This window comes from Pteropus medius, unplaced genomic scaffold (genome assembly GCF_902729225.1).
Source record: "Pteropus medius unplaced genomic scaffold, Ma_sr-lr_union100, whole genome shotgun sequence".
Taxonomy (NCBI): domain Eukaryota; kingdom Metazoa; phylum Chordata; class Mammalia; order Chiroptera; family Pteropodidae; genus Pteropus; species Pteropus medius.
This window is the reverse complement of record NW_024355990.1, coordinates 1,465,896-1,481,608: the sequence shown is the minus strand read 5'-3', so window position 1 is coordinate 1,481,608 and position 15,713 is coordinate 1,465,896. Positions and strand designations below refer to the sequence as shown.

The 15,713-nt window shown below is 57.0% G+C and overlaps 1 protein-coding gene across 3 annotated transcripts in view; it reads left to right on the top strand.

The window, feature by feature from the left end:
- RPTOR (regulatory associated protein of MTOR complex 1) overlaps nt 1-15,713 on the top strand; it is a 204,266-nt gene that overhangs the window by 102,075 nt on the left and 86,478 nt on the right. For all 3 annotated transcript variants that reach the window (XM_039859512.1, XM_039859511.1, XM_039859510.1), the window contains exon 6: nt 8,472-8,647. In XM_039859512.1, the coding sequence (XP_039715446.1) occupies nt 8,472-8,647 (176 nt within the window). The remainder of the gene's footprint in view (nt 1-8,471; nt 8,648-15,713) is intronic.

Below are 15,713 nucleotides of genomic sequence, written 5' to 3'. Positions count from 1 at the left end.
GATGGACGGGAGCAACTTTTCTCAGGCCCTGAGCGTTTGCGTTTGGAGAGCTTTCGGCTGTGAGTAATGAAGACTCTTGGTTTCTAAACAAACAACAGTTTATCTTTTCGCCAAGGTCTTCGAGGCAGATGATGGACTTTTTTGGCAGTGCCCTTGGGGCTCCCCCACCCTCAGTGTCCTTAACCGCTCGGTGCCCACCCTAGCTCCAGGCACCTCGTTGTCGCAGAGGCAGGATGAGGATGGGCGGGGCAGTGCTGGCCGTCAGTGTCTTCCCAGGAACGCAGATGCAGGCTTGCCTCACGTCAGATGAGATGGGCTAGCGTCAGGCCACGTGGCCACCCACCTGTAGCGGGGGCGGTGGCAGAATGGACCACACTTGGGGGAATGCGTTGGGTCATGTGATGAGTGTCAGGCAGACCTGCGTGTGGAGTGTCTCGTTCCCGCCACGTGCATCACTGCTGGGTTGGGCATGGGATTTCAGGCTGTTTCCTCTTTCTGGCTCTTCGTGGGGAGCAGTCGCTCAAGACGTCCACCCCTCGGCCTCGCTGTGGCTGGGTCTAAGGGAGCAGGACCGCCACCCTTCGGCTAAAAGCCACGGGAGGAGCTTTGATGCTCGTAATACAGACTGCATGTTGAGAGTCGGAGAGAGAGAAACAGGATTCAAAGGTTTTTAGCAACGACTTTGATCTCAGAGATGAAGTCTTTGGTCTGTCTCTGGAAAGGAAGCGGACTCTTAAGCAGAGGCTTTGAAAGGCCTTATTAAGGTTTTCCTGTTGGCTCTGCTCCCAGCGGGTCCCCCGGTTGGTCCCCGCCCTTTCTCTCCCAAGAGAGGCAGGCACGACTTCGCCCTTTCCTGGAGGCCAGCGAGCTGCTGCTGCTGGTAGCAGCAGTAATGCCCTTCCTCACGGGACCATGTTCCCGCGCCTCGGTGCCCGTGCTGAGCTCAGCGTCCCCGGAGCAGCACGGGCAGCGGCAGGATGAGAACGGCCCCCAGCAGCGCGGTCCCCTCAGGCCGGGGACTCGCTCTCAGACAAGCAGTCTTCGTCCACTCAGCTCCCGGGTTGTAACTGAGATGGTCCATAAACGCCCCCTGAGCGTGGAACCCTCCACGACCTTGGCGGGCAGTTTTTACGCACTCACTTCACGTCCTGTCTCATAATACCTCTTCTTCCTGTATCATCCGCTCTCGTGAATCTGCTGTGGAAGACGGTCAGGGAGGCCTCATCAGGGGTGACGCTCAGAAAATATCTACAGATTTGGTCCGATTAATAAACGCGCATCTGAGTAAACTGCCTTTACTCATCTTCTTTAGGTGTATCTGTGATTTACTGAACTTGTTTGATCTTTGATTGATTTGTATGAAATGTAAAAAGAAACAAAGAAAAAATTATTAACCCAAATTCAGGAATATGAGACACCTATTTGCTGCCATCGTAAAACTGAGGGCTTCTTCAAAGTTAAGTCTTAGAGTTTAATTCTTTTTTCTAATTTCATCTCTTTAAAAATCTGCCAGAAATAGCTTAATATTCTGGGCACAGGTCATGGCCACCGCCATGGGGTGTGGTGCAGGGTGACCCTCTCCTTAGCCTCGCTTGCTGTCACAGGAGGGGCCCCCCGAGGCTGAGAGACTTCAGCCTCCCCCAGGCCGAGGCTAGAGGACACTGAAGTAGTGGCCAGATGTTCCCTCACGAAGACTCTGGTGGCACAAGGCAGCAGAGCGCCCAGCGTCAGCCAGGAAGCAGCTGCACCAAACTGGCCGAACACGGGGCCGTGCTGGGAAGGGCAGGGGGCTCCACCAGCCCACCCGAGGGGAGGGACAGGCGGGACAGTGGCTTTCCCTAACACTGGCCAGTGCGGCTTGGCAGCGGGAGGGAGCAGGTGGCTACGGGCCGGAAAGGAAGGGGCTAAGCCGTGGTGTGTTCTTTAACTCGGGTCTTTCTGAAGCCGAGACGGTCCTCTCTCTCTGTCGGGTCCTCTCTGTCGGGTCCTCTCTGTCGGGTCTTCTCTGTCGGAGCACGAGCGGCGAGGACCTGCTTGACGCTTACCGAGCACTCGCGCTGTGGCTGTACCGTGCCCCGTGTCAGGTGTCCACGGGGCAGTGACCAAGCTATGTTCCGGCCCATGAAGCAAACTGTAAATTACAAGTGACCGAAACCACACAGACTGGCCTTGGGCCCTGGTGGAATCAACCAGAAGGCTGTAACAGACGATAGGAAAGCCTCAGGAAAAATGGGCAGGAGTCTCAAGGGAAACGAACACATCGAACTGAATTAAAGAGGAATACAGCATGTCCATACTGATAATACGCAGCTAAAGGGATTGAAAGGGGTCTGCAGCTCTGAGTGCTTACGCTGGAAAACAGGAAAAGCATCACGTTAGTAACGAGCTCTTACCTGTTTGAGCAGCTGTAACAAAACAGCACAGGCCGGGTGCTTGTCAACAGCAAACGTGCCGCTCGCCTTTCTGGAGCCTGGACGTCCGAGACCGAGGCGTAGACGCGGCTGGGCAAGCCCCCCCTCCACCCCGCAGTGCATGGCCGTCTGGCTCCGCCACGTGCTCGCAGGGCTGAGGGGCTGCTGGGGGCTCGCAGGCGCCCTCTGTCAGCACTGGTCTCATCAGGAGGGCTCCACCCACGGCCCGCCCACCCCAGGGGCCCGCCCTCCCAGCACACCACCTTAGCGGCTCAGGATTTCAGCATGTGTGTTTTTGGGGGACACACGTGTTCGGATCACAGCATTACTCCAGGAAACTGGAAAGGGAGAGTGAAGTGAACCCAAAGCGACCAGGAGAAAAAATGATGAGAAGAGCAGAGATCGTCGGGGTCGGAAACAGAAAAACAGCAGAGAGAAATCGATGGGCCCAAAGGCGGATTCTCAGAAGTTACCAATAACACGGATAAACCTCCAGCAAGACTCACAAACAGAACAGCAGCAGCAGCAGCGCCCCACAGCCGTTAGGATTGTAAGGGGGTACGATGAGCAGCTCCACAAATAAATCCGACAACTTCAGAGAAACGGACCAGTCCCTCTAAAACCAAAGACTGCCAGATTCAGCCAAGGTCAGCTAGGTCACATGAACAGTGCTGAAGAACTTGAGTTTGGGTAAAAGTGTCTGAAATGGGGATCTTCAGGTCCAGATAGTTTCGCTGGAAAATTCTACGAAACACTCGAAGAAGAGTTAATGCCAATTTTATACAGTCTCGCCCAGAAAACAGAAGGGGTGTGGGGGGAACCCTTCCCACTTTATTTTATGTGGTCGCGCTTACCCTGACACCAGAGTGGACACAGTACAAAAGGAAGGAAACACTGCAGACTGCGGTTTCTCACACTCAGGTGCAAAGTCCTCAACGACACCTAATGGGGAATCCACGTTAACAGCTCGTGGAGTTTTCCTCCCTGACCGCGTGGGCTTGTTTCAGGTACGGAGGTCTGGCCTGACAGTCAAGAAAGTGGCGCAACCCACCGTTCCGACAGGTCAAAGAAGGTCATCTGACCATGCCAACCGACACAAAAGCATTCGACAGAATCCGGCACCTTTCTTACAAGCCGGGGGCAGGGAGCCACTTCAGCATGGCGAGGTCACCTAGGAGGTGCCTCCTGCTGCCGGCAGGCTTAGTGGTAAGGTCGGAGCGCTTCCCCCAAGGTCAGGACCAGGGAGGGACGTCTGCCTCCCTGCCCGCCCCCTCCCCCCGCATGTGTCCCCACAGCCTGGAGGCACTGGCCGGCGCAGCAGGCAGGAAAGGGGCGTCAGACCCCAGGGCGACGAGCCAAGCCGCAGCGAGGCGGCCTTCGCATCCGCCGCCGTGGCTAGAACGGCAAAGGCGGATGGAGGGTCGTAAGTGTTGGCCAGGCCGCGGAGGATCAGGCTCTGGCACACTGCCGGCCGGAGGCGCGCCGGCGGCCACGGCGGAGCACTGTCTGGCCGTTCCGCAGGCAGGGACGGTTGCCACAGGACGCGGCGAGCCCACGCTTACACCCGAGATGGCGGAGGACGTAGTCACGCAAAAGCTTGAGATGGCGGAGGACGTATTCACGCGAAAGCTTGCACGCAGGAGTCTGTGACATCCTTCCCAGCAGCCAGACGGTGGAAAGTCTCTTCTCGATGTAAAAGGTCACAGAATTCTTGAGTGTCTTCTTAAGTTCTTTAGTCATTGCCTAATAGTGATTGGGGAGTGGGGTTTGGTTTTCACTTCTGATGAAGCATCTTCACTGAGTTGCAGAATGGTTTTAGAGCGTTTCAGAAACTGTTCGGTCGCTAACGGCTAAATGGCTTTAAGACGTCGGCTGGTCGCTGTGGGCAGACTCAGGATAATTGTGACGATCTGTTGCTGTGCAGGCTCTTTCGCTGCCCTTTGAAGGGCAGTGTTGGGCGCTTTCTCCGAATCATGATGAGTCTTCCAGCAGACGGACTGCTGCCCGCTTGGCTCCGATTTCATAGCTCCCAGTGGGTTTTTAAGTTATTACTTCACATTTGATCTATAAAATTACATAAATCATTTTTTAAGTTACTGCTTCCACTTCGTGTCTGCTGTTTTGGGGACAGTATCTGTCACAGGATAGGTGCACCATGAATGTCTGTGGAACGAGCCGGGAAAGCAAGACGCCGGCTCCTTCAGAGAGGGCGGTCTCAGGACTTCGCAGACGCGTCTGGTTAAGTAGGTGCTGAGTTAGAATAAAAGCGGCTTTAAGCCAGAGGTGGGATTATTACCGAGCAGACGTCGTTTTCAGAAAGGCGCTTTCTGAAGTTACCAGCGCCTTCCTCTGTCGTCCAGCTGTGTCATCTGCTGTGTGGGGGGAGCAGGTATGCGAGGCTGAGCCAGTGATGCAGGTGCGTCCCTGCGCCCCGAAACGCAGCCCCTGCACCCCCAAACGCAGCCCCTGCACCCCCAAACGCAGCGCCTGCTAGAGCGGGTGGCTCACAACCTTCTCACAGGCGCCGAGCTTCGCACCAGTGGGACGCGGAGCAGATGTCGCTCTTGGATCTGGTCGCCGTGTATCGCATCTGATGGCTCTTCTGGATCCTTCCCAAATCTTCCAGAAGGCTCCAGTGAGCTTTTGGAGATGGGTTTTTTCCCCTGGTGTTTGAGTCTCTAGGTTTCCCAGGAGAACTCTCTCTGAGTACAAGTGCGTCTCGGGGTCGCCCATCAGCAGGAACAGCATCTCCCAGTGGGGACTGCTCACCGCCACGCCCGGGCACCTTCGAGAAGTCCTACGGGTCAGCAGTGGCCAACCTCACGGAGGCTGTCTCCAAAGGACGGTGTCCGTTAGGAGTCAGTGTCTTAGAGAAACGCAAAACTGAAGCAGTGCACGGGAACGGACTCATCCGTGACGAGGGGTGTTCCATACTGGCGAGCAGGCCTGCAAACTGACGATTCGCTGCCGGAACCCTTTGCCTTGACTGTCGCCAAAACCGTCACTGATGCTGATGGCCGCTAAAGCGGAGCCCTCGGTGCCTGCTCACCCAGCGCAGGGCGGGAAAGGGGTCGAACCCGGACGGCGAGGACCGTGCCTCACCTCGGGTTCTCTGCGGCTGGCTGGCTTGTTATGCCGGCCTCCGCTCCCGCAGACTGCCGGGGCCTGCTGAGCCGTCAGGTTTCTGTCAACGACATTTTGATCTAAGAAATTTAGGACTCTTGGAATAAAGATGCTTCTCCCTCTGCCTCTGTCACTTCCACCTGAGCCGTCGTGGACCGCCGGGTGTCCCCGGTCCTCTGCTAGGCTCAGGGCCGAGTGCCGCTGGGACCCGAGGTGCAGGCTAAGGCCCACGGCGCAGGGGCACCAAGTAGACCCACGCCCGAAGGACCTCAGGGTGCCCGCGGCATCTTCGCCTCTGCACCGGGCGGCACACAGACCCCGTGGTACCCGAGGCGGTCTTCTTAAAACCCACCCGCACCCGGGAACCGCCCTGCCTCCCTGTCCCCGGGGGCCCGTGGCAGACGGTGGCTTTGGCATGGCAAGCTGCCGCGCTCCCTGAAGAGCGGCAGCAAGAAGTGGCGTCCGGGCCACGGCGAGAGGCCCCGCGGGGCAGTGACCGTGACAGGCCACGGGCTGTGGACAGACGCACCGGGACCGGGCGCGTGCGAAGGGGACGCGAGGCGGCCGAGCCTCGTTCCCCACAGCGGCGGTCTCTTCCCGGGAGCTCAGCTCCGTTCCCTTTGACCATCTGCTGGCCATGCTGGCACTTTTGTGCCCAGCGGCGCTTACGAAAGGAACTGAAGTCTGCCATCGCCCTGGGGGACGCCGCAGGGCTGACACGTCCCTCCACTGAGGCCGCCCGCTCAGCATGGCGCCTGTCGCCTCTGTCACCCCCACGCGTCCTTCCTGCCTCTTCTGGCCGCCGAGGGGGACACCCACGGAGCGTGGGTGCTGCTGGCAGCGCCACATCTGTCAGCCTGCACGGCTGTGTGCATGACTCTGTGTGACGAGCTGCGGAGCCACAGCGCCCAGCCCGGGCACCCTCAGTGGGCTGTCACCGCAGACCGGACGCTCACATCCTGTGTGACCGCGTCGTCCGCGGTGCTGCCTGGCATGCAGAGCAGGGCAGGCTCGGGGTGGCTCGCTGACCTGTCCCTCCTCGCTGCCAGCTGCTGTCTGGCGACACCATGGATGGGCACACACTGGGCCCGCCGCTGAACCGCACACTGAACACGGAAAATTTTATGTATGTTTCCTCCCCAATTTAAAAAAAAGACTTTAAGAAACTGCATTTTTACTGCTGAACAGCTTAGGTTTCGCTTGCTCCGTGCCGGGATTCGGCGCGTCCGCGGTGGGACGGGCGGTAACGGGACCGCGACCTCCGCCGCTCCCTCTCGGACGCTGCACGCGGTTTGCCTGCAGTGATCCCAGCGCTTGCGCGATGCGGTCGGCGGACGGGAGCGACTGCAGCGGCTCCGTGTGCGTTCACTTCCAGACGCGGGGGCGCCCCGCAGAGCGCCGTGTGCCTCCAGCACTGGGCGTGCACTCCAGCCCCCCGAAAGTCAGCAGCCCCCCGTGCCGGCCGGCCATCAGTCCATGGCTGCTTGGGGCTCTTTCCTCGTGGTGAGAGAGCTTTAAAATGGAGGTAAATCTTCCTCCACGGGGATGTCGCGTGAACCCTGATGTGAAGCAGCCCCGTAAGTGACTGCGCCAACGGAGGGGCTGTGCGTGCGGCACAAGCACCGAGTCAGGAGCACGTGAGCGGCCAGCGGTGACCGACATCGTGCCCTCCGGCCCCATCGTGCCCCCTCGGGGCTCGTCGGCGTCGCGGCTGCTGCCACCAGCCCGTCGCGGCATCGTGGCGGCCTGCGTGGGAAGCGCGGTGCTGCTGAGGTGGCAAGTAAGTTAGAGGCCCTGGAGGCGGATTCTCCGGATTCCGTGACTGAGCCCCGGGCCCTGTCGCCGTGGGCCACGGCGCGAGCTCGCGTGTGGAGGGAGCTGTCAGCTTCGTCTGTAAAGCTGGAGCCTCGTTACGTCAGCTCCCGCTGTGATGGGCCGCGTCGCCCTGGGGCAGAGGAGGGACACCGGACGTGGTGAGCCGGGCTTGGCACGTGTGGTCAGTGGTTTCTGGATGGTTTTCACGATCGCAGTTACTTAAATGTCGCATCAAACGTAACGCGGGAAGCTGACCGGGGACGCAGCCTGCTCCCGCAGCCCGGCGTGACCTGCTCTGCTTCCTGCTGCTTCGCAGGCAGGCCTTCAGAGCACAGGGGACGTGTTTCCCCACCCTGACGCAGCCACGTGACAACCGAGCAGTGGAGGCGTCTGGTTAAAGCCGGAGCCTGCGTCTGAGGGCGCCAGGGCCCCATATGCGTGTTTCCTGGGGACTGTCGGCTCACAGCCTCACAGGACACGGCGATTGGCCTGGGGCCTGCTGCTAGGCCTCAGTGCGATGCCCTCCACTACCCAGATGTCACTGGAGGAGACGCCCACGGGTGTTACTGTCCCTGCTTTAGGGAGAAGTTTTATATCAGAACAAAGCAAAACAAAAGCAGCTTTCTCCGTGGTCACAGGGGGATGCTCGGAGGCGTCGGGTCGGGCCGGGGGAGGAAGCGGTTCTCCCCCTCCCCCCAGCACTGGGCTCGGCGGCCCTTGTCCTGGGGTCCAGCCGCAGGCTCAGTCCCTCGGTCCTCAGAGGTGGTGGCGTTTCCCAGTTCTGTACCCCAACCGTCAGCCCCTGTCACTAGGCTAAGATGGATCAAAGACTGAATTTTAAAATAAGAGACAAGGTGCCTCAGGGCGCCGGTGGCAGGTGCGTGGACACACGTATGATGTGCGTCAGGAAGGACCCGAGCACAGGAGATGCAGAGAAACTGGCCGCGGCCAGGGCTCGCGGTGCGGCCGTTGGTGACCAGAGCCGGGTCCCCGCCGCGAGGGCTCAGCCACGCCACCTCCGCCCCGTGGACTGTGCGGGCAGCGCGGCTCTGAGCCCGTCCTCGGTCTCTGTCCCCAGTCGCTGCGCGTGGCGGTCACTCTCTGCTTCCTGTTTCCCCGCAGGTCGCCGCCATCAACCCGAACCACCCCCTCGCACAGGTGCCGCTGCCCCCGTCCATGAAGAACTGCATCCAGCTGGCGGCCTGTGAGGCCAGCGAGCTGCTGCCCATGATCCCCGACCTGCCGGCCGACCTGTTCACCTCGTGCCTCACCACCCCTATCAAGACCGCCCTGCGCTGGTGAGTGGGCTGCTGGCCATCTGGGCCACCCCGGGGACCCGGGTGTCACGGGCCCAAGGGAATCTCAAACGTGACCCTAGCCTGGGGGTGCTGGGCCATCCTCGGAGAGTCTGCCGCGTCTCCCGCCGGCGCCGGTCACCCGTGTGCTTCGCTGCCATGCTCCTCGTGCGGGGGGCGTGCGTGGCACCAGGACAGGCCCACCGGGAAGCCCGCCTTCCTTCGAGAAAGGAAGAGGCCGTCACGGGAAACAAGTTGCGTGCTTTGCCAGGGTTGACATATAATCTTTCAGTTTATTCTTAGCAGTAGAGTTCGGCAGCTCAGAGTTCTTGCAGTCGGGACTGAGGAGATGCGCGGGTGTTCCCGGACAGTGGGGCCCTGCACCTCTGGCCAGGCTCACAGCGGGACACGGACGCTCCCGGCCCCCGAGCCCACTTTCCCACGAGACCACCCTGTGCCTCTTGCGTTTTGTCTGCGCTGCGGAGCGCGTGTGCACTAGCCAGGCCGGCCCGCGGTGGGGCGTGTGCAGGCCGGGGCCGCTGTGCTCTGCATTCCGTGTTGTCCGGGCTCCCACGGGGGGAGGCCCACCAGTGCAGACTCCTGCACCCCCCAGGGCCCCGGAGAAACTGCCGAGGGCTCTGCTTGGACAGTGGTCCCCGACCTTTGTGGCACCAGGGACTGGTGTTCCTATGAGCATCTAGCGTGTGACGGTCCGAGGCGGAGCTGAGGCAGTGATGCCGGCGCTGGGAGCGGCTGCAGACACAGATGCAGCTTCGCTCACTCGCCCACTGCTCACCTCCTGCTGTGTGGCCAGGTTCCTGACAGGCCCTGGACTGGTACCGGTCTGCGGCCCGGGGGTTGAGGACCCCTGTGCTTGGAGACCCGCCTGTCCCTAAGGATAAGGACATGCTCTGACAACATTGGGCACAGTCACTAGCGAGTGCTGCGTAGACATAATACAAACTTGCTCTGTGTGTGTAAAACACACATGCATGTAATTGATGGCGAGTGTATTTGTGACTCTTAGTAGTTCCTGGAAAACACTGTTTTTGATTTATTTTTCACTTTTGCTTCAGTCTTTCTAATTTTCAGAAACCGATCATTTCAGTAATTTTGAAATGAGCAGTGACATCACTTTCCATGGAAGCGATTACCTTGCCGTGAATATGACCGTTGTGTAGGAATCCAGGAAGTATTTTTTTCTTTGAGTGGAGAACGCTGTTTTAAGTTTACTGTGGTGTATTTGTGTATTGCCGACAGTGAGAACTCTCTGGAACTAACGTGCTGCGGGGCCTGCTGTAAACAGGCGGGTGCCTGTCGCATTCTGCAGCCGTCACACACCTGGTAAAGGACGTGACGGACGTTAGTTCGGATTGAATAGACGTCAGAACGCTTGTTTTCGTCCTTTCGGTTAAAGTGAGGAACTTCCAGGAGCTTAAATGTCGCTGACAGAGCATTGCCGCATCCTTGTCAGCATGGACAGCTGTGCCCTCGTGTTTACCCGCAGGAGGTGGCCGGCGCAGGCGTCCCACGGGGCGAGCGAGGTGGGGCGCCCACCCCATCTCAGCGGCCGTGCCGCCCGCCTGGTCCCTCGGCCCCGGGTCGATCAGAACGGCCTGTAGAAACATGAATTATGCTGGTTTTATCATGAGGTTGACCATTTGCTCTCTGCAGAGTTTTCAAAAATATAATTTCTTCACTAGAGAACAAATTTTCTGACTATTTGTTCAGTGCTCCGGATGTTGTGAACTTTTTCTGCTTTTAACAAGGTGAGGAAGGTGACTGCCTTCTTACATCTGCAGGCAGAGTCGGTTGGGGGCCTCTCGGAGCACGAGGCCATCCTGGCACGTTCGAGAGTAAAATGGTCTCACCAGCCTCCTCCACACCAATGTCACACTTGTGTCCTCGGCCGCAGGCGTGGGTGATTTAAATTGGAATTTGTTAAACGGCTTTCTCCTCCGGTGGCCTTCACAGTGTGGCTCCAGCCATGGTCTGGTCCTGCGTAAACCCCAAGTGGCTTCGGTGTAATTTCCGAAATCGGTCAGGTTATGTAATTTGTCATGTGCCACCTTGAGGAAGGTACTTTTTCTCCCCACTGTTCCAGCCTCTTGACGTGAGCTCGATTAAGATGAACACCATAATGTATTATAACAGAGCTCCTTTCAAACGCACTGACGTGCGAAAACTTGATTTATGCTGCTGGGAAGGAGCATGGAACCAGAGTGGCAGGGCTGCCGACGCCCTCCCCCGACCCGGGTGCCACAGGAGAGGGGGAGATTGGCGAGTCCACACAGCACCAAAGTCGGGGACGGCGGAGGCCATGGCGGTGGGCAGGCGGGGATCGCAGGGGGCGGCGAGGGTGGGCCTCTCGTTGGGCACATGGCCCTCCCCCGTTGCCCTGGACGGGTCCAGCGTGCTCTGTCGGATCTGCGCTCGGAAGGAAGGACAGAAGGTGTGCTGCCTCTTCTTCGTGGAGGAACCTGCCCCCAGGAGAAGCAGGTGCCGCACAGGCGGAAACAGGGTTTACAATGGCGAGAGCGGCCATGCTTAGAGCCGCGAGGGAGGACGCTGGGAACGGAGAACGAGGCAGCTGGGAAGAGCCGTCCGCTGGCGACACGGAGCACGGAGACTGTGACGGGCGAGATAAAGGCCTTAGGAGTGGAGTGAAGAACAGCATTCTGGGTAGAGGCGCAGGACGACGCGGAGGGGTGACGAGCTGGGGCGAGGACTCTCCACCCAGGAGACAGGCAGGAGGAGAGACCAGGGGCATAGTTCAGGCTCGACTGCCTAAGGTCTCGGTCGTGGGAAATAGTGAAAGTGTAGGTTTCAGTACGTCAGAGAAGCAGCAAAAGAATGAAAATAGAACATTCAGTCTTCACTCGAGGAGAGGGAACTTCTTTTCAAAAAAGGACGGGGAGAAAGAAAGGAAAGCATAGTAAGTAGAGAACGCGAAACACGGTGGCCAAACAAGTTTTGAAGTAAAAGTGATTCCCTGACTGTAAACGAGGTGAATTCATTTCTCAAAGGACGGCGATTGTCATGTTGGATGACGCTCAGTGGGGTACAGCGGTCTCTCGTCTGTAGGACACGTGTTTAAAACCAAATGTCTGAAAGGTTGAAAAGCAAAGGACGAAAGAGGAGGGACAGGAACCAAAAGAAAGCCAGCATGGCCGTGTCGGTGAATCAGAGCAGAACCTCGGAGGAAGATGTCGGACAAAGAAAGATGTTTCATCGCGGTGAAGAGCAGGTCGGGGGCGCTCACGGATCCTGGCTCTGCGCATCTCAGTGCGGCCGTGGGGCGCGTGCGCCGATGCCGAAAGACCTGCTGTTGGGAGCAGGTGGCGAATCGAGAACGTGGCAACTGAGACAACGAGCAGATGAAACGTGAGCAAAACAGGACCCGGCACAGGGCTGGGCAGCCCGAGGGGGTGCGCAGGACCCTGTACCCAAACGAACGCAGGATACACTCACGAGAGGAAACCGCCAGGTCACTGAGGGAGCTCTCGTGATCCCAGGGCCCGACGACAAGCCCGTGGGACCGCGCCTGCCCGTAGCCTCGCTGTCGGGCTGAGGGTGAGGTCACGGGGCAGGGTGTCCCTGGTCGGATCAGGATCGAGCCCAGCGCCCCGGCCCCAGAGCTGTCTGATGCCGGGCTTCTGTCGTTCGCGAGGTTTGCCGTCCAGTACTCGTCGTCCTCGTCTTACTCTCTTCCTCTCGCCTTGGCGGAGTCGTGGACGGAGTCGAGACCCTCTGCGTTTAAGGAGAGGGCATGGGGACCGACTGACCGACCTGGGGGAGGACAGACCACGTGCGCCCTTCCACGCACTCGCTCGGTAGGGAAGCTAGGGACGCGTCCTCCGGGGCTGGGAACAGGGCGAGGAGTCTCCCTGGCGTCTGGCAGTCTCAGAAGTCCTGGCCATCGCTACGACAAGGAAAACGAAGAAACGGTAGAGGAAACATAAGAATTCATCATTGTCTGTGTGCAGCATGGGTCACACTTCACCGACGCCGGGATGCGTGTCCGCACGTTCGCACACATCCGGGATCCCGTGCATCGCGCAGCGAGCAGCGAGTCTCTTAATTGGCAGCACTTCGCTGTCTCGGTGTGGTACATGGAAGTGCTCGCAGAACCCATTAGAGATGCACTGTACCCTCTCCTGCACTGGTTGTGAGGTCACTTTTTATCACGAATCATGGGTGACGTGTCACAAAGGCAACAGGTAGTTCCTGCACCAGCTTTACGTATGCCAACAGCACTTGGCCTCAAAATCATAATGGTTATTATAGATTTTAATTAGAAAAGTCTAAAGCTTAGGGATTTTCTCTATAAGACCAGAAAAAGAGAAGCACGTTAAACTCTGACTAGAGCAAAGGAAAGAATCGAGAAGAGCCAAAATAAACAAAACAAAATAATCTAGAAAGTTCATGAAACTAGCTAATAGGTTTTGAAAAATCCAGTGAAATTGTTTAAACTCTAGCTAGAATGGTCAAGGAAAACAGAAAGAAGACACAGATGGTGTCAGAAATGAAAGAGGGAGCATGGCTACAGACCCCACAGGTGTTACAAGGATAAGAAGGGAGGTTTTTTTTTAAGTACGAAAGACTTCATGCTGACCAGTTCTACATCTTAGGTGAAAGGGACGAATCCTGTGAAGGGCGCAGATTACCGGCCTGGCACAAGAAGAACAGGAAAATCTGGATCGTTTGTATCTCATCGAGAAACTGAACCCCCTGGTTTAAAGCCTCACAAAGAAAAGTCCAGGCCAAGATTCTCTCTACCATTTGAGAAAGAACTGACACGAATCGTCACGCAAACTCTTTCAGAAAACAGAGTTGGGGGAACATTTCCTGTCCCTTTGTAAGAGGCAGACTGAAAATGAGAATCAAACAGATTCCACAAGAAGAAGAAAAAAGCAACATATAGATCAAAATCCCTCATGAACACGAACAAAATTCTAGACAGAATATTCTCCCTCGAAGCCAAACATCGTAGAGAGAGGCTAACGTTACGATCGGGTAAGGTTTATCGCAGATGCAGTGTCTTTGACGTGTGAAAATCTGTAAATAAATTCATTGTATTAACAGAATCAAGGGAGAAAAACCACGATCATCTCAACAGATGCATAAAAAGCCTGTGACGAAATTCAACACCCATTCACCACAAACTCAGAATGACGAGAACGTTCTCAAGCTCACAGAGGTGCCTGAGGAGAGCCTGTAGCTGTTGCTGTCCGTACATGGTGGCGGCTGGACGGTCCAGGAGGGGACAGGGCGGGCGTCCCCTCACACCGCTCCTGCTCCGTGTGTGCTGGAGACACAGCGCAGCGCGGCGGTGGCAGCTGGCACAGGAGTCCGGCCGTCACGGGCGGCGAGTCGTCTTCGTGGAAGAGCACGCAGAGTCCAGCCAAAGGCCAAGGGCCAGGATGGCTTTGGAAAGAGGCGCACGGGTCAAGATCCAGCACAAACTACAGTCCCAGGACACTGGTGTTCGCACAAGGATGGCCGAGAGGTCAGTAGGGTAGAAGGTACAGCGGAGAAATCGACTCTCACGTACGGTCACTGATTTTGGACAAAGGCACCAGATGACTCGGTAGAGAAAGGATTGTCTCTTCATCAAATGGCGTTGGAACAACCGGCTATGTCCACTCAGGAAAAACAAAAATGAAACCCCAGCCCTTATTTTATACTAAACAGAAAAATTAATTTCTGATTTTCTACGTGTAAAAATAAAGCTGTAAAAGTTACACACGAAAACATAATGTTTCTTAGACATAACAGCACAAACCATTAAAATTATCATATTGAGGTTCATCAAAATTGAAAACTTGTGCTGTTTGATGGACACTGTTGAAATAAACAAGCCACAACTAGTTGAAAAGGCTTACGCTACGTGTGTCTGAGAAAGACCTGTGTCCAGAACGTGTCAAGAACTTTAAGAACGCAACCATAAGAAGACAGCCCAAACTTTACCTGATTGGCCAAATGAGCGGAATCTACTCTTTGTGAAGAGCATGAGTAGCTGGCGGACACGAGAGGCGCTCGGCGTGCTGGCCAGAACGTGGTCGCTGGAACCGTCACCCACTGCCGGCGGGGACGCAGAATGGCACAGCCCCCGTGGAAGACGTCTCTAACATCGACGGCGCATGGCACGCGGCCGCCAGCTCTGACCTGCTATTTGCCTGAGCACAGAATCACGTCCCCGGGTGTGCGTGGACGTTCGTGCAGCGCCATTTGCCATGTCCGATTTCGAAACCTCACGCAGGTCGACAGGCAGCCCGTTGTAAAATGCCTGTGCTGTAAAGCCGGGCCTCCTTAAATTTATTCTAAATGTCAGCGGACCCTGTTCAAGTGCTGTCCCAAGGCTCAGTGTAATCAGCAGAGGCGAAAGCTGAGAAGTGACGTTTACAGAGGTACTGCCTAAAACTGACCGAGACCAAATTTTAGGCACCGAGGGTCTTTTGAAAATCAGCTTATTTCCCCTAAGCAAAAGTCTTTTCTTAAGTGACTTGTTTTTGAAGGCGGGTCGCCTGTTTACTTCTGGTTGGTGCTGGGAGTCATTTATCTTCCAGCGGTGTGTGTGTGGGCCCACGTTCGGTCTCCCCCAGTGGTTCTCGGTGGGAGAACTGTGGGGTGCATTATCTCAGACGGGGTCTGCAGGTAGTCTAGGGTCTCCTGTCAGAGCCTAGTGCATCAGTGTGGAACGTGCTGGAAGACTGAAGAGCAGCAAGCGTGAACAGAACATTGTAACGGAACAGGTGTTCGGAAGAGAACGAGGATGTGTGCAGTCGAGCTCACAGCGGGCTCCCTGCCGCCGAGTGAGCGTGTAGTGCTCGACGTGGCGTCCACCCCCGCCAGCCTCGCTGCCCTCCCAGTCCTCCTCACTGGCCAGCGGGACGAAAGGCGCTGTCCACGGCTGTTTTGGTGGCCTCGCCACTATGCTCCAAATTAGTTTGAAACCCTGTTTGCATCAAACCTGCACAGCAACTGCACTGCATCACGGTTTTGCGAAACAGTTATGGTGCTTGGACTTCTTGTCTGATTTGTGTGTCGAAATAGACACGTGCCCATG